At 37.0% G+C, this 17,588-nt stretch overlaps 2 protein-coding genes across 6 annotated transcripts; both read left to right on the top strand.

Moving 5' to 3' along the window:
- The first annotated feature begins 202 nt into the window (after window positions 1–202).
- Window positions 203–10,751, top strand: LOC18439529 (protein decapping 5). 4 transcript variants are annotated; one of them, XM_020670404.2, is made up of 8 exons: window positions 203–435; window positions 2,787–2,997; window positions 3,613–3,681; window positions 3,784–4,701; window positions 5,705–5,770; window positions 9,513–9,719; window positions 10,012–10,122; window positions 10,243–10,751. In XM_020670404.2, the coding sequence occupies exons 2-8, from the start codon at window positions 2,995–2,997 to the stop codon at window positions 10,390–10,392; spliced, it is 1,524 nt and encodes a 507-aa protein (XP_020526063.1). In that variant the 5' UTR covers window positions 203–435; window positions 2,787–2,994; the 3' UTR covers window positions 10,393–10,751. The 4 variants fall into 4 exon arrangements, with proteins under 4 accessions (XP_020526063.1, XP_006849756.1, XP_088720294.1 ...); XM_006849693.4 differs by having other exon boundaries at window positions 2,787–2,887; XM_088864168.1 differs by lacking the exon at window positions 5,705–5,770.
- Window positions 10,752–13,684: 2,933 nt separating this feature from the next.
- Window positions 13,685–16,887, top strand: LOC18439528 (Adenine nucleotide alpha hydrolases-like superfamily protein). 2 transcript variants are annotated; one of them, XM_020670470.2, is made up of 5 exons: window positions 13,685–14,229; window positions 14,312–14,427; window positions 14,509–14,627; window positions 14,854–14,955; window positions 16,353–16,887. In XM_020670470.2, exons 1-5 carry the CDS (start codon window positions 14,064–14,066, stop codon window positions 16,429–16,431), a joined length of 582 nt encoding a protein of 193 aa, XP_020526129.1. In that variant the 5' UTR covers window positions 13,685–14,063; the 3' UTR covers window positions 16,432–16,887. The 2 variants fall into 2 exon arrangements, with proteins under 2 accessions (XP_020526129.1, XP_020526130.1); XM_020670471.2 differs by lacking the exon at window positions 14,854–14,955 and having other exon boundaries at window positions 13,713–14,229; window positions 16,353–16,787.
- The last annotated feature ends 701 nt before the right edge of the window (window positions 16,888–17,588 follow it).

The raw sequence follows: 17,588 nt of genomic DNA on the forward strand, positions 1-17,588 counted from the left end.
ATGATAAGTAGTGTCTTATAGTAATAAAATAAAATAAATAGTGTCTGCGCATGTGCCAAATACTGTGGAACGTATATCCGTTACGTAGCTTCAATTCCTTTGCCCGAGGGAGTAATTGTACAGTATTATGCCGCTGGAGTACATACACTCTAAAGTAATCTGTTCCCGAAATAATCTGCTAAAAATAAGTAGCAAGAGGAAGAGGGATGTGATATCCAAGTCCCAACGTTTTTGCAGAGACAAAAGTGGAAGGAAAAAAAACCCTAGCCCTAACCGAAATGGGGGAGCCTGGTCCTGGTACAAGAGCAGGGGGTGGCTCGGCTGCTGATTCATACATCGGAAGCTTGATAAGCTTGACTTCAAAGTCTGAGATACGATATGAGGGCATATTATTCAGCATCAACACTGAAGAATCCAGCATTGCCTTAAGGAACGGTATGATTTTCGTTCAGTTTCCACTTTTCCCATGGCTTATGGCTTTGATTCTTTATTTTTTGAACAATTTTATTCAGATTTCTGGTATCATTCATGCGCTTGAAAACGAATCTGATAGAATCGATTTTTTTTGCTCACTCTGTGGCCGCAGTTTTTGCATAAACTGGGATTCTGGATTTTTATGTAATTTTAATATGGCTATGTTGACATGCGTGGGCTTGTCCATGTATTGGAGAGGAAAGGGATGATTTTAGTGGTCTTAGTTAGGGTTTTTAACTTGATGATATGGGATTTCAATTTGTCGTTGAAGTTCATGTTGTTGGTTTGAGTTAGGGTTGTGTGAGTTTTCAATTAATTTGTTGTCGACCATTGTGTCTAATATAATCCTGGAGAATGTTTTGTAGTTGATAATTGTTTACTAGACCTTTGGAAGTCAAGTATGTGTTTTTCTCTGAGGAAATGATTAATGTTTGTTTGATCTCAGTTAGGGTTTTTAACTTCATGATATGGGATTTCAATTTGTTTTTGAAATTGATAATGTTTGGTTTGACCTAGGGTTTGGATTTGATGGTGTGGGATTTCCAAAATTTTTGATGCGGACCAATGTTACTAATGTAGACCTGGAGAGATGTTTGTAGTTTGTAACTGATCACTAGAGCTTAATGAAGTCCAAATGTGGGATTTTTCTCTCGTGTTGCACACCTAATACATCATAAACCATGTTATACCCTGCGAGTGAAATGCTTATAGGAGAAATATCCCATATCCAAAAATGGTTGGAAAACTGCATGATTTCTATCTTAAATCATATGGACGGAATGCATCACGATGTTCGAAGTTGTGGCCACTTTCTCTTGCTTGTAAGAAAAAACATAATATGATAATGGTAATCTAGTATGATCTCATCATTAAATTTCCATTGATTAGCTTCATAGCGGCCACCTAAAAAGAAAAAATATCATTTTAATGCATTAGGCTTTTGGGATTTGAGCCTCCAGCTAGTAAGAAGGCAATTGTTGCTGCAATTTTGAGGTTGTGGGTTAGAATCCAGGTTGTATATCAAAAGTTCAAAAAGAAATCGTGGAGTAGTGTAAGTTTTTTATCCGATGTTTTTGGAGTTCTGAAGTGGCTACATGGCTTGTCATCCAGTGAATCACAGGTGGAGCATGGAGACTAAAATGCAGGTTTCAGCTTCATTATTATATTATCCATTGCATATTGGTAATAGATTTTTGTAATATGGCAACCATTTTATTTTGTGTGATAAAGCTTAGTACTAGATTACAATAATAGGAAAACCATTTGATTTTATGTATCTATATGATTGCATAAAGGGTGTGCTTTAGGTGCATCTCGGGACTTACCTTTTTGAGGCAGAAATTTGCAGACGCTTGTGCTATGTTTCGAGTCCTAATTCAGTTGATAACCGGTATGGACTCATGCGTCGTGTCCTAGGATGCATGAAAAACGTTTTTTAGTGAGGTAGCTGAAAATATGTGCTGATTGAGAGTGCAGACCAATGTATGGAAAAAGTAACTAAGAGTGGAGGTGATGTACAAGACGAGAGTTCCAAGATACTTAAGCATGCTATGATCTATTAGAGGCATAAGTCTAAGGTCCAACATGATGGGAATGCATTGTCCAAGTGTTGCATGTAACGGTATCCATTGGCCTTGATATCTTAGGGGTTTACCCCATTGGCTTCTGTATTGATAACCAAGTAAACCATAAATGTCTGTTTGGATGGACCACTTACTTCAAATAAGTCATCACAGTTCAGTCTTTGAAAGTGGAAAAGCAGGGGTTTGGTCTGCTTCCACTATTTCAGAGTAAGCTCTTTTCTTTGGCCAGTGGTCTGTCATTGCTATTGCTGACTTTAAATCTATAAAAAGCTCTTTTCGCCTAATCTAAAGTAAAATAGTGCATTCGACACTTGATCAAATACATACACTGTCCTTAACTTACACCATGCATCTATCTTATATCTGTTGATAGTGGAGATTCTTCAACCTCCCACAGTTTTCTTCATTGCCCTTAGATCGTCGTTCACATGGTTGCAAATTAAATGTCTCATTTTATTTTCTGAAAAATTTAAAGTTGTATATCTCTTTTAATGGTATTGTCTTGTAAGAAAAAGGGGCTCTTGTCTAGCTATTTTAAAATTAATGTTCACTCGTCTCTTTTTTTTTTCTTCTTTTCCTTTTTTTAATGTTCACTCGTCTCTTTGAAAACATGGTTTTTGCTTTGTTTTGTTTGATATCACATATCACTTATGAGTATATATCGTTTGTTGGTAATAATGGATGCCTTATGACTGTATTTTGCTGACTGTCTGTTCTTTCTTTATGCAGTTAGATCATTTGGAACTGAAGGAAGAAAGAAAGATGGTCCCCAGATCCCCCCAATTGACAAGGTTTATGAGTACATCCTCTTCCGAGGAAGTGACATCAAGGTAGGTAAATATAGCGATATAGCTTGGTGTGCAAGCTGAGCTTTTCAGCTCTTCCTCTCAATTTTGGTGAAGTGGTTGTCTCCACACTCATACATGCAAATGCTCACATGGTATGTTATGGTTAGAACCAAAATGATGGGTTACAAACACCTTCATCCTCTATTATATTTGTCTTATTAGCAAGGCTAAGTTTGGTTTGTCTTATTAGCAAGGCTAAGTTTGGTTTGTCTTACTAGCAAGGCTAAGTTTGGTGATTTAATACTTTTGCTGTGGAAACTTGCATGAAGAGACATGGGCTTATGCAAGGTGGTGTCACGACAAAATGACCTAGGAAGGACTATGTTCTTACACAAATGCCCTTGTCTATTCAATGTGAATTCAATTTCACTTCCATGTTGACTTGGAACGTCAACATCTCCTTATATTTGCAAGTTTCATGCCATTATTGACCTAATCACCCAGGAGAAATATCACTTGCGCTTCTACCAGATGTGAAGTGGACAATTGAACCACAGAACAGTTTTTCCCCAAAAAAAAAAAAAATTGAACCACAAAACAAAAGCATCTTCTAAAGGATAAAGGTTGTTCTTGTAAATTGGGACTCACAACCTATCCTTAGTTCGGCCTATTGATTCTGGTTGTTGTCATGTGTCAATAGCTTATGTGATACTGGTCTTGTTATGATGGATCTTGAACTTTTTTTGGCTTTGCATTTTCCATTCCAGGATTTACAGGTGAAATCTTCACCACCTGTCCAGACATCACAGATACATAACGATCCTGCTATTATCCAGGTAAGTATGAAGTTACGGTTGTTATCATTTGGAACTATAAAGCAAGCTGAGCGATGAAATTGTGACATTTTTCTCTGACATCTTTTCCAAATGCTTGTGCAGTCCCACTATTCTCATCCAACTTCTGTCCCCACGAGCTTGGCTTCTGCCGGAAGCGGGACATCCACCGATCCCAGCTCACAAGGGTCACATTTGAACCTCCCTAGTAGGTCGACATTTCAAGGTGCTCTTCCTTTGTATCAGCCTGGAGGAGGCCCGGGATCATGGGGTACTTCTCCTGCCCCTCCAAATGCAAATGGTTCAGGCCTTCCTATGCCCATGTATTGGCATGGCCATGGATATTATGGACCTTCAAGTGGACTCCCCCATCTACAGCAAATACAACAGCCACCTTCTATGCCTTTCCGACCACCTCCTGGCTTGCCCATTCCTCAAAGCATGCAACAACAGTTGCAACATCCGGGCTTCCCTTCGTCCTTGCCTACAGGGTCACCCAGCTTGCCTGAACAAACAAGTTCTAGTGCTCCATTAAGTGCCATTGCCACTGATTTGCTTGCTACTTCAGCTCCCTCTCAACTTACTTCGTTAGCGTCTGAAATACCGACTGGCTTATTGTTGAACAAGGCTCCTCTTACCTCTCTTCCTCCTCCTACCTCGACTACTAGTTTGCCATTAATTTCTTCAGTGAGTACCTCTGTTCATGAAATAAGTGCCATGGTGACGCCCATGTCCAGCAAGCCAAGGACAGTTCCAGTATCATCCTTTCCCTATCAGTCCATTTCTCAGCCTACGTCCTCTGTGATGGGGTCATCATCGACATTGGGGCGCTCAGAAACATCAGCGACATCCTCCTTGGTAACTGGTGGCCCACTGTTACAAAATGGGCCCGCTGTATCTTCATCGACTAAGCAATCATTGGTGGGGCAGAAAGATGTGGATGTTGCTGCACCACCATCCTCTGAATCAGTGGTTGATGTCCAAACGCCAATATTGCCCCTACCTACGCCGTCAGATCAAAAGGTTGACTTTTTTTTTTTGGATTACATTTTCTCTATAACAGCAAACTTCATCACTTCTATAAAGTGCATTAGGGAAACTATTGTCCCTTTGATATTGTTTGATTCAGAGACTGTGATGAAGTCTAATAATATTTTTGATGCAATATTAATAGATTTTTAAAGAGTTCTTTATTGAGTGTACTTTTGTTCTTCATTCTGGGTCTTTTTTCTCTAAACTACTTCAATGTAGCTTTTTTATTATATTATGTGGTTTAGCTGAGCTCCATGAATACCTAAAGGGATCTCGCGTATATCAAACTTCTTTGAGGATTTTGTCCATTGAATTTCATGTTTGTGTAGCTCTATGAATATGTATGAGAAGAGTTTTTGAGCCAAGGCTTATTTATTTTGAATTTCCTATGCTCTTTGCTTAGACGCCTAGGTGAAAATCAAAGTCTAAGGGCATGCTAGGGTAGATCAATCAACACTTCTAATTTTATTTTCTGAACGTGCTTGGTTGGGAACTTTTGCACAATGTTTTTGTCTTTGTCCCTTTTTTGACCCTGCTTGTTTTAAAAGCCCTGCATTTAAGCTCTTAAATCTGTTTAACCCAACTCAGAAAAAAATGTGCCGCTTTCAGTCGCATTTAATACTAGTCAATAATACACTTACAGGGGCAATGCAAACAATCGCTCCTAATAATATTTCTTCTGCTTATTCTAAAAAGGAAAAATATTTCTTTTACTTCATATTAAGTGAATTTAATTATACTTGAATGCTCTAGTTTAATTTCCCGATTTAGATGGTCAAGGGTCTTGGCGTGTTTCTCACCTGCAAACAGTTCTCACTCCAAAATCTCTCTTAAACTGTCAAATGAACAGAGTATCTTGATTACAAATCATTCCCATAAAATTTCATGACAACTTTTCTATTCCTATATATGTTGGCCAATAATATTTTATTAGAAATGTGAAATTATATCTGGAACTTGGTGAGTACTAAATATCCTATTATATATTCTCCAGATTAATGGAGCATTTGGAGTTCCTCGACCAAGCAATAGGGGCCGTGAGAGAGGCAGGGGACATGGGGTAATATGCTTTCCTGTTTGTATTTTCCATCCTTTGGATATGTCATTGAGAATGAGTGATGCGGGCTCTTTAGCGTTACTTTTTTGGAATATAAAGTTCATTGACGGTTCCTAGACTATTGGTCATGATAGTAAAAGAACATATGTAGTCTACAAACATGCTTACAGACACATTTCTGGGTTATATTAACTACAAATTTAAGAGCCATCCATATTAATTCTTTCCTTCTCTGTTGCCTTAGAAGTAATTTCAATGCTCAGTATTGATTTGGTTCATGGAGAACTAAGCCAAAAAAGCTACTAAAAATGCTAAAATTAGCATCTAGGAATAAAGTGGTTTGAAATTCATCTGATAATGTAGTGGGTTAGGGACAATGACTTGTTTACCCTTCATGGGATGGAGAAAGATTGGTGACACCAAAATATGGACAAGGCCAAGGATTAGGTTCGAGACTGAAGGGAGAAGCTAGGGATGGGCCAATACGAAAGATAGGATCCTTAGATAGAAAGAGAGATTTAGGATAGAGATAGAGCAAGGAAGTGAAATCTTCTGATTTGAAACGAATATGTTTTGAGTCAAGGAGCCGAAGAATAAGAATTGCATTTGTTCTCTTACAAAATAGCCAGTGAAGATTCCTCTTTGTTCCCTACTATTTATAGCCCTCTCGCTCCACCCACTGGTGCAACCCAGACTGCCAAAACCAGATAACTGGGGAGAGAGATCCCATAGAGGTTGAAAAGTTACTAAATTTGGCAATGATTTCATACCAAGGAGCTGGAAGGAGAGATTTGGATATGATTTCTATCAAGGAATGGGGAGGGATGGAGGAGAGACTAAATTTGTAGACAATTTTACTTGAGGAAAAGGGCGATTAGAATGATGAGGAGAGAACCCTCCACAGGTTTTAAATGTTTTAAACAGGTCAGTAAATTTGGAGAGTATTTCAGTAAAGAAGAGAGGGGGGAAGGGAGGGAGGCACATTTTCTATATGCTCAATTTTGGAGGGTGAAAGGGTCATTTTTCTATTGACCTCAAAAAAAGAAGAAAGGGTCATTTTTCTTGAGCACACAACACACGTGGTTATTAGATGTGTGACATGCGAAGTTTGTTTCTAAAATATCTTAGATGCTAATTTTAGCTTCTCTGATTGCTTAGTTGCTTAATTCTGCTTTTGGTTTATTTAAGGCATGTTTGTGGTGGCGTATAAATATCCGTGCTGAATTGCTATACTCGGCATACCTCTAAAACTATGCTCAATTTTTGAGGGTGGAGATGGTAGTTTTTCTTAAGCACACAACACACGTGGCTATTAGATGCGCCACATGTGAAATTTGTTCCTATAAATATCCTATATGCTAATTTTAGTGTCTTTGATTGCTTATTTCCTTTATTCCGCTTATTTTATTGGAGTCATGTTTGCATGAGGCATACCAGTCGCTGTGCTGAACCACTATTCTCGGCATACATGTAAAATACCTTTTCAGTAGTTTTCCACTTATGCTGGAAAGGGGTAAGTGTGCTGAGATGCCATGGATACGGGCCCTGCACCAAACACCCCTTTATGTATTGTGCCATCTGTGACTTAAATGCCACTGATCATGTCCTTTATTGATCCCATGAATATAACGAATTATTGCATAAATATTGCTCTTAATATTCAAGCAACAGAACTAACACCATTCCATCTTCATTTCCTCTATAACATTCTATCGGAGTTTATGAGTTGAAAGATTAATATCACATATAGGTAAAAAAATCTTTAAAAAAAAACCTTGTATATGTAAATTTCTATTATAGGACTGCCTGTGATATAATATTTGCTTGTGTCACGTATGGAAGATGAAGATTTCGAGTTGAGTAGGGAGGACTTGAAAAGTCGACTTAATGAGAGCCCAAGTCAGTATGCTGTGACTTCACTGATATGTTTGAATGCAGAGTCGATTGATTCTTCCATGTCTTGACTGTTTCCTTCAATTGAATTGTGTGCATGAAATTAACTGGCTGCCTTCAACATATCGTTTGGCGGGAAGTAGGAATCTACTCCCTGGGTTTGTATGTCCCTATAATGTTCAAATAACCTCTGCTCCTTTGGCACCTACCATCCAACTCCTTAAACCAGAACCCCAAAAAATCTGAGGTTTTCCTCGTTGTATTCCATTACTATATCTCCATTAAGATATATAATCTAGGCCATACCTCCCTTGAGGTTATCCTTGGTTGCTGTTTTCGACAAGAAACAAAAAATGATGGAGAACTGGTAGAAGATTTGTTTTGTTTGTCTTGAGATTTGTTGATGTTGTTCTGTTTCTTGGATAGTTGTTAATTTATGGTGAATATTTGTTTACATGAATATTAAAAGTAGTCTTATTGTGGGGGTTTTAAGAACTTTACTAACTGGTAAACAACTGGTATGTGAGAGGAGCAAATGTGAACGGTATGATTTTTGGTGGATATGAGTGTAGATCCATGGGGAGCAAAGGATAAGGCGCTATCAATAGTTGGAATGGGCAAGAACATTTGTTAGGGGAGGGGAGAATGTGAGCCCGGATGTCACTGGTAAAATGTTGTAAGGTGTATGTGGTAGAAGAGGTGGATGGGATTGGTGGTTTAGCATTGAGGAAGGGAGGATCATAGGGTTCTGAAATGGGTACTCACCTCTTTTCAGTCTCAATTGAGTGTGATTTGTGTTGAAGCCAAAACTCACTGCATTGATGCTAACTGGTCTTTATCTCACTGCAGGAAATTTTTAAGTTCTATTTTTCTCTCTTAGGTGTTCACAGTCGGAGACTTGATCTTCCTGTCTTTCATGTTTTGCCCTCATTAGCCTTTTATTAGAATGGAAATGGGTGCATGGCTTGATGATTTGGGCATTGAGAACTGCAGCACCATGTCCTTGATTGGAATCCCACCGCTGATCAAACAAAAAGAAAGTGCCTTCTATTAGAAAAGTAATCAAAATCACTTATTGGTTTAAGTCAGCCAGGCAACGATATTAGTTGATTTCACAAACGTTTACAATATAGCAAATTTGAGCTATAGAACAGCGTTAAAGATCATACTGCTTGTTAGTAATATTAGAAAATTATGTAAATGTAGATCGGCCTATTGCCCATACTGTTATGGGATATCTTTATATAGCCTTGGTGATTACTGACTTCAGATATGTTGCTACAAAGGGTCTGCTTTGCAGATGTAGTTCATTGAGAACTTCCATTGATGGACACTTCTTTACCATTTTAACGAGGATACAAGTAGCAAACATTTTCGTGTGGTTAGTCTTGCTACACCACTCTAGGACGAATGTTATTAGGTAAATTTGTGGGATATGTTGAACCTGGTAAACATGGATTCCTTGATTTGAAGGGTTAATAAGCTGTGCCATTTTTGTTTGTGGGACATATTGAATCTGGTAAACATGGATTCCTTGGTTTGAAGGGTAAATTTAAACTGTGACATTTTGTTGCATTTGAATGTTTTTAGGTTCACTAGGTTTTGTTTTCTTTAAATCTCTCTCTCTCTCATCACTCATACACATGCACATGTGATTCTCTCTCTCTCTCTAATCGATCACACACATGCACGTGATTGCAAATCCTAGGTAATTTTCGTATTTTCCCACTTAGATCTTCTCTATCTTGCTAAGTACCAATACTTCAGCACCTTAAGTGGTGGCGAGATAAATTTTGGACGATTGATCTGATGACTGGTAATTTTTGTTTCTTGCTTTTCTTGGATTTTGCAGAATATGCATCGCCCTGTTACCCGCTTCACTGAAGAATTCGATTTCATAGCCATGAATGAGAAGTTTAAGAAAGATGAAGTTTGGGGCCATCTTGGCAAAAATAAGTTACAGTCAAAGGACAAAGAAGATGATGAGAAAGACGATGATGAAGTTGATGGAAGCGACGATGATGAAGATTATGGACAAGCATCAAAACTGGAGATTAAGGTTGCTCTTTCCTCAGTGTTCTTGCATATGTATAAACCTTCTTTGTAATTTTCATGCATAATACCTCGTCTTCAAAAACTATGAGTAGATATCTTAATGTGGCCATTCTTTTGTTCTTACTTTTGCATTAGCCTGCATTTTTAAGGTATAGAATGGTACTTTTTATATCCACTTCCCAGGGCACCTTTGGAAAGTTCAGTGGCGGTAATCCAGGTTAATTCCCATCCTACCCTCCCAAAAGACAATGCCTGTGCCTGCCAACTCAATGACCCTGGTAATTTTTCTTTTGCAGCCTGTTTATGTCAAGGATGACTTTTTTGATTCTCTATCATGCAATGCTATTGATCGTGGTTCACATAATGGGAGGACCAAGTTCTCTGAGCAAATGAAGATCGACACAGAGGTCTGTTGTCCTCATCCTCATACTTTGGTCAATTACCCTTGTGCCACGCTATTGGGGGGGGGGGGGGAGAGAGAGAGAGAGAGAGTTTCCTCAATACTAATATTGCACGTGATTCTGCAGACTTTTGGCAATTTCCCTCGGTTCCGTGGTGGTCGTGGTGCTGGACGGCGTGGGAGTCCTCGCGGTTCTCATTATGGGGGAAGAGGGGGATATGGGTATGGAGGTCGTGGTCGTGGTCGTGGTTATGCTGCACTTAACCAGCACATGTGATTGTGTGTAGAGGTATGGTGTTTCCTAGTGGTGTTTGAGGTTAAAAATGCTTGCATTTAAGACTGGAACATTTTGAGATTGTAGTGATAATAAGCAAAAGCCATAGACACATGGGAGTCTAGTAGGATTGAAAAAATAACCCTCTGTACTTGCCTTATCTCAGAAGATATTATGTAAGTGAGATGGAAGCTCTGTTTTTTCAGAATGAGCCTTCTGTCTATAGTTTGGCTCTACAGTAAGTTTGTTGGAAGGGTTTGTATATACAGGTTGTTATGCCAGTTGGGGGTGAGCTATTGAAAGTTTGTGGTTCTTTTTGCTAACCCTATGGGTATATAAAGTAAAAGTGTTTTGATTTAAAATGTTTTGGTTTGTTTGGGTAGAGAGAGAGAGAGAGAGAGAGAGAGATAAACCTTTGCATTAAGCATCACAGCTCTCTTTGTATTATTAGGTAGATCTGCTTGGCTGAAAACAATTATATTCACGAAAACAGTTTATGTAAGGTTGCGGCCTTAAAATGTAGAATTAAGGTGTAACTCCAAAATCCATGAGAAAAGGTTGTTTTGATGTTGGAAAACCCTTTAATTGATTATCTCAATATCAAGATGTATGAATATTGAAAAAAAATATGTTTGAGTCTAAAAAAAATAGTGTTTCTTTTTTCAGACTCAACATATTTTGGATAAAATTAGATATGAAAATGGATGGTTAATTAGATAAAAAAAATTTATTTAGATAAAAAAAAAAAAAAAAAAGATAAAAAAAACTAGATAAAATGAATTTGGATCATCTAATTTTCAAGAATTTCATGTATTTACCGATCTGCATGATTTGAACCATTTTTAGTGTTTGAAGTTTTATAATTAGATATGAAAATGGATGGTTAGGCTACTAAGATTTTTTTATACCACAATTACATCTTATGATAAAATTTGGAGGCACGCCTTGATGAAAGTGTTGTGGTTCTACTTTGATGAAAGGATTGTTGTTTTATTTATTTGAAATGGTCTTATATATGCATAAACACATATTATGGCATTTTCAATGGAGCAAAAAAACTGGTCATAGGAGACTTTTACAATTTCAAGCAGGAGCATATAATTTAGAAAAGGGATTGTTTGCTATGTGACATATTTACCTGTGATACCAGGAGGTTACAACTACCTATAGTCATGTCCGACATTTTAGGTGCATCACAAATTTTGAAAAGAATTTCTTTTGTACGTTTTGAGTTTGATCAATAGAATAAAAGTAGCCATTATATTTTTGCACACGCAATGATGAAGATTATTTGTGAAGGTTAATATTTGTATAAAGCAGGTCAAGGTATGTGTAAAGCATTAAAGAGAATCTTTAGAAAGAAATGGATCCAATTCTTCCAAACTTTATCTTTTGATTTATACAACAAATCAAAATGTTTTTTAAATAAATTTTAATCAAAATGCTTTTTTAAGTAAATAAGTTTTAGGGATAAGTGTTTAGACTTAGAGAGAGAAAATATGAGAGAGTCAATTGGAGAAAATGTTTGCATTGATAATTTATCCAAAAGATTGGGAAAATGTGACATTGATAATTTATCCGAAATCAGTTTTTCATTCGGGAAAGTTTAGGTATGGCATCAATAGGCGATAAGATGAGAGAGTAGATTTAAGTGGGTTGGTCATGTGTGGCATTGATCCAGTATAACACATGTTGTATAACACATGTTAGGATGTGAGTTAGTTCAAGTGGAATAATTGAAAATGATAAAAAGTAGGTTCAAATGGATGTGGTTGGAAGTAGTTCTAAAAGATGGGGATTTATGGTCTCATCGAGGGGTATGATATTAAATAAAACAAAATGGTGAATCATGATTTGTGTAGTCGATCTTAATTAATTGAAGAAAAAACTCTGATAATGATTGAGAAAAACTCTAATGAATTGAAAAAAAGCTGTGCTGATAGCGGTGATGATTGCAAAAAAAAAAAGGGAAAAAGGTTCTTGATTTGCTCTTGCTGAATCCATATCTTGGCCCTGGAGTAGTGTTTTCTGATGTCTTCCCCACGTTTTTAAGGCTTTGTTGAGATTTAGGCCTAGACTATCACTACAGATAAGTTTGATTCCCATTTTGCTCTCTCCAAGAAAATATTTTTGACATTTATTCAAGGTTTTCTAGATGTCCCTGGAGTATTGTTTTCTGACGTTTCCCCCATGTTTTTAAGGCCTTGTTGAGATTTGGGCCTCTACATATAAGTTTGATTCCCATTATCCTCTCGCCGAGAAAATATTTTTGACATTTATTCAAAGGTTTTCTAGATGTATTTTATTTAATTGGAGTGTCTAGAACCTGGATCGTCCGGTTGGACCAGCCTCAATTATTCTATCAGACCAATATGGATCAATCAAATCGAGAGATCCAGATCAACCAAATTGACATCCCGCCAAATTTAAAATAATAAAAATGTAAATGAAACAAATTGCATGAATCCATAATGAACATGTTTATACTTCAATATTCAAATGAAAAATACACATTGTACATAAGGATTTGGGTCGCAATAGGGCCAATTCTTAACTCATCAAGAAATCAGCATGGTCACCTTTGATTTCGATCTGGATCGGCAATTTCTAAGATAAGGGGATCTGTATTGGCAAGTGCCTTATAGTTCCCATTTCGATCCGGATCAGTGATTTCATGAACAATAAGATTTTGAATTTTTGGCATCTATAAATAAGTATTTGCCGTATTACAAGCTCAATGTTATGGTTTTGTTTTTTATATTAAAGAAGCTGGTGTGGGTCGGCTATGGCCATAAAAAGCGTGAGACCGAGTTTTCATCAAATAAGCCCCGGACTTGTTCTACTCTCATTTGTTTTTCATTTTGCGATTTTCTCTCCCTACACACAATGGAGTTTCTATAAAGCCTAGGCTTTTATGAAAAACAAATAAAACTTCACCTCAAATCTATGAACTTTCCGCAATGAAAAATCTCTATGATGGCTCTAGGGCAACAACAAAATTTGAAACTAAAAAAATTACCAATTTTGTGGATTTAAGAACACATATTTTTAAGATAAAATAGACGGTCTAGATAATTTGTTATAATATACCCTATTTTTAAGCTTGAAATCCTAAGTTTCCTTCACTAACCATTATGTTGAAGTGGAGATTTGATTTGTAATTTTCCATGAATTATGAGGTGAGCCTTTACTTAGAGCTGCGGCCCTTTAAAAGCAATTTTCTTAAAAAAAAAAAAAAACCGTCTCTCTCCTCGTGTCCCGCGATTATTTCGGGTTGCTTCTTCATCGTGGCCCTTATTCTTCGTAGCAGGTGTAGAAACTACAAATTTTTCTTTCGAATTTCGATTCTCCCATCTCTCCTCATCCCCACTTTCTCTCTCTAGAAGACTTGATTCTATCCCAAACAGTTCCTCTACAGGAGGATCATTTGTCCTTGCAATCTCTCTCTCTCTCTAAAAACTTGAGAGCAGTCCCCGACCCTCTCTCTTCAGGCAGATCATCTGTTGTTGCACTCCCTCTCTCTATAAACTGGAAAATATTCCCCAACTCTCGATCTCCTGAGTTAGATGATTTGTTCTTGCAGTCTCTCTCTCTCCAACAGTCCAAGTCTCTTTAAGTATTGAGTTTGTTGAGGAAATGGGTCTTCTTTCTCTCTCCTGAAATTGTTTTAAAAAATGGCTCTGCATCAGAGGATAATAGTGGTGGTGGAGGATGAGGAGGTAGCAAGAACTGCTCTCCAATGGGCTGTTCACAATATATTCCGAAATGGCGATTTCATAACTCTCCTCCATGTTTTTCAACCCACCACCTCTCTTCTCCCCAAAAACACCATCACCCCAAGTAATCACAATCTCTTTTCGCCCCATTTCTCAATTCACTCATGTCTTTCTTACACTCTCTCTAACTTTCTCTCTCTAACCAGGTGCCAAGAAGAGAAGCAAGGTGTCTGCAAGCGCAAAAGAGAGAGAGAGGCTCACGAGATTAAAGGGTTTTCAGCTCGCTCTCTCTTTCAAGGATCTCTGTAACAAAATTCCTGAGGTGAACGTTTTTTTCAGAGAACAAAATTCACAAACCATGATTAGAAATTGAATGAATATATTTTTTTTATTTGATTTTCAGGCGAAGGTGGATATAATAGTAACAGAAGGGGAAGAAGGACCCACGATTGCTTCATTGGCCAAAGAGATCGGAGCTTCAGCCCTTATTTTAGGCCTCCACGATGGCAGCTTCCTCTACAGGTATATGCATGTGCCTTCATATCTCTACAAATCAAAACACCCTTCTCTCTCTGAACAATCACAGCGTATATCTTCACTGCTTATGAACCCAACACCCCATGTAATCAGAAAGCCCACCCCTCTCTCTCTCTCTCAAATGGTCGGTTCCCATACTGCTCCTTACCCAACCGTGGGTGGGTGAGTTTTGAGGAGAGAGGAATTGAATGGAAGAATTTTTTGGCGACAGGGCGAGGTGGGGAGATGAGCAGTTGAATTGTCGGGTTCTTGCTATAAAGCAGCAGCACCGTCATCTTCCCGAGAAAGGTTTCTCCCATGTTCAGGTTGTGAGGTAACCAATACTACCTACCTCACGTCTCTTCTTCTTTTATTTCCTTTTTTTTTTTTTTTTTTTTTTTTTTTTTTTTTTTTTTTAAAAAAATTTTATTTTTTTTTAAATAACCCTCTAGGTCCTCCACGTCCAACAAAAAAAGGATGTTGAGCCTCCTAATTTTTTTTTTTTTTTTTATTGTTCAAATTATAGAATTTATTTCATCTTTTTTTTTTTTTAATAACCTCACATTAGAATCGAGTTTGTAATTTATAATGCCCTTTTTATCGTACTTGTGATGTTCACGATATATATAAAAGCATTTAGGGATGGTTGTTAGAGTAAGAGGGAGGAAGAGGTCCACATGTGAGAAAGAAAGAGAAAGAGAGTGAGGGCTTTAGGGGGACTTAGATAATATGGGTGATTTAAGTAAAAAAAGAAGAAAGAAAGTAAATTCTATAATTTGGACAATATAAAAAGTAGGAAGGGAATTAAATGTACTTTTTTGTTTAATTTCAGGAGTTCCATAGGATAGTTATCGGACCAAGGGATTATTTGGAATTATAATTTTATAAAGGGGCCGTGAGTGCCAAGCTTGGTGGGTTGAGCCTAAGCTTAGACATTAAAGCAGGGATACCCCTAGGGCTGGTTCAATATAGATGTCTATGTTTATGTCGTTAAGGGAGAGAGATCTTAGGGTTTTTGTTAGGACATTATTTTTATTATTTTCCAATAGGGAAAAGTTTATATGGGTGTCAACCTTATGTATTGAGAAGTAAGGTATACTTTAAAAACCTTTTTGAAAAAGGTTGTTTCGATTTTAAAAAATCCTTAACATGTCGACCTCGAAATGTGTGAACATGAAAAAAAAAAAAAAAAAAAAAAGATTTTAAGTCATCAAAGTAGTGTATCTTGTAATGCATTATTGGATCTTTTCTTTTTAAAAAAATTAAGTGTTTATAGATCTGCTCTATCGGCATCATTTTTAAAGTTTTAAATTTTATAATTGAAAAAAATAATATATTTTCCTGCCATCGCAAGGCTTTCCAGCACCGAAACTACATCTTGTAACACAATTTTGAGGTGCATCGAACTTCAATAGCATGAGGTTGACACCTTCTTGAAAACCTTTATTATCAAAACCATGAGATTTTGGGATATTTGATACCTTAAACATAGTTATACCCGTCGTCCCTTTAATCCTGCCAAAAATAACTCTCACCCTTTATTGGAGCTGTAGTCCCTCCAATAAAATTAAAAATCAACGGTTTAAAAATTTTTCTAAAAAAATTTATCATTTGAATTTTAAAAATTTATATATTAATGATATCTATGTTAGAGATTATATATACCTAAAAAATTAAGACCAAAATCCATCTAAAAAATAATTGAATCTTGCGTTTATTTTTGTGCCTTAGCTTGTCAGAGCCCAAAGGCTTGTCGCAAACGCTGCCCGGTCCCCTCAAAACCATTTGGAAATCAAGGAAGGCCCTCTGATGGAGGATTTTGAGCCAATGCAATGGTCACAATACATCCGCAAAATTACAATCTGAGCTGGCCGAGCGATTTGGATAAATGGAATGGTTAGGAGTGAGATTAAAAAGTTAATTGACTTTGATTAATCTCAAAGGATTATTAAAAGAGGAAGATAAGGGGGAGAGCTTTCACATGACGTTGGTCGTTACGATGGTTGTATGTGGCTAAGTCAGATTTTGTGGTCCATGGCCCCCTCTCACCTGCTCCTAATCTGAATTTATTATAAAATGTATGTTTTATTTTATTTAATTAACCTGCTTTCTCATTTAATAAGTTCAATGAGAATTGAGTTGCTCATGTGTGGCCATTAATGTGCACGTCCTCTTGTATGGCAAGCAAGAATGTGAGAGCTTCACATGAAAATATGTTCTTCTTTTTTTCTTTTATTTTATCTTTCATCTGGTGCTCAAAGAAAAATCTAGAATAAGATTATTTATCTTTGGTATAAAATGGTTAAAGTTATATTTAAGTGTTAAATGTGAAATTGAGTAATTGGAGATGGACGGTCTCATTATATTCGTTTCTAATTTTTGAACTTGGTAATATTACTTTTCTTTAGGCTTTGAACATAAAGAATGGCGTGTTTTTTCAATTTCTGGTTCTGGCTAAATATGGAATTTAATTGAATATCATAATTGTAAAGGCGTTTTGATGAGGCGCAGGGAGGCATGGACATACTAAGTCCCCCTCATAAAATTCATTTTAGAGATGGATTTTGGATCCAGTACTTTATTATTACCTCTAATGAATGCCAAAAGAAAAATAAGAAAAATTGTACTAAGCCTTAAAAATGATCCAGCTTGCCCTTTATTTTTAAACAATGTATTTCATTTCTTCAAAAATGATCAGATCATTAGGTTTATGGAGCCCCAAGTTTTGGACAGGAGACAAATTATGGATTTTAAGATCCCTTTCAAATCTAAGGGTGGCAATGGGCCTGGTGGCCTAGTTCTAAAAACTAGGGCCAGACTGGGCCTTAGCGCGGGCCACGACAGGGCTGGTCCACTTTGGCCCTCTTTTTCTCTATTTTTTCTTTTTGATATTTTTATTCTATTTAGTCCGACCCGACCCGACCAGTACACATAATCATAGGGTATATGATGGCAAAAAAGTAGAAG

Source organism: Amborella trichopoda, chromosome 4 (genome assembly GCF_054954075.1).
Source record: "Amborella trichopoda isolate Santa Cruz 75 chromosome 4, AtrichopodaSantaCruz75HAP2 v2.0, whole genome shotgun sequence".
Lineage (NCBI taxonomy): Eukaryota > Viridiplantae > Streptophyta > Magnoliopsida > Amborellales > Amborellaceae > Amborella > Amborella trichopoda.

Bases quoted from the DNA above. Each gene is read 5' to 3' on its own strand.
- LOC18439528 (XM_020670470.2), top strand. From the start codon at position 14,064: ATGGCTCTGCATCAGAGGATAATAGTGGTGGTGGAGGATGAGGAGGTA. The intron at 14,428-14,508 runs GTGAACGTTTTT...TTTGATTTTCAG, and splicing joins TCTGTAACAAAATTCCTGAG to GCGAAGGTGGATATAATAGT. The intron at 14,956-16,352 runs GTAACCAATACT...TTTGTGCCTTAG, and splicing joins TCCCATGTTCAGGTTGTGAG to CTTGTCAGAGCCCAAAGGCT.
- LOC18439529 (XM_006849693.4), top strand. From the start codon at position 279: ATGGGGGAGCCTGGTCCTGGTACAAGAGCAGGGGGTGGCTCGGCTGCT. The intron at 436-2,786 runs GTATGATTTTCG...TTCTTTATGCAG, and splicing joins CAGCATTGCCTTAAGGAACG to TTAGATCATTTGGAACTGAA. The intron at 4,702-5,704 runs GTTGACTTTTTT...TATATTCTCCAG, and splicing joins CTACGCCGTCAGATCAAAAG to ATTAATGGAGCATTTGGAGT.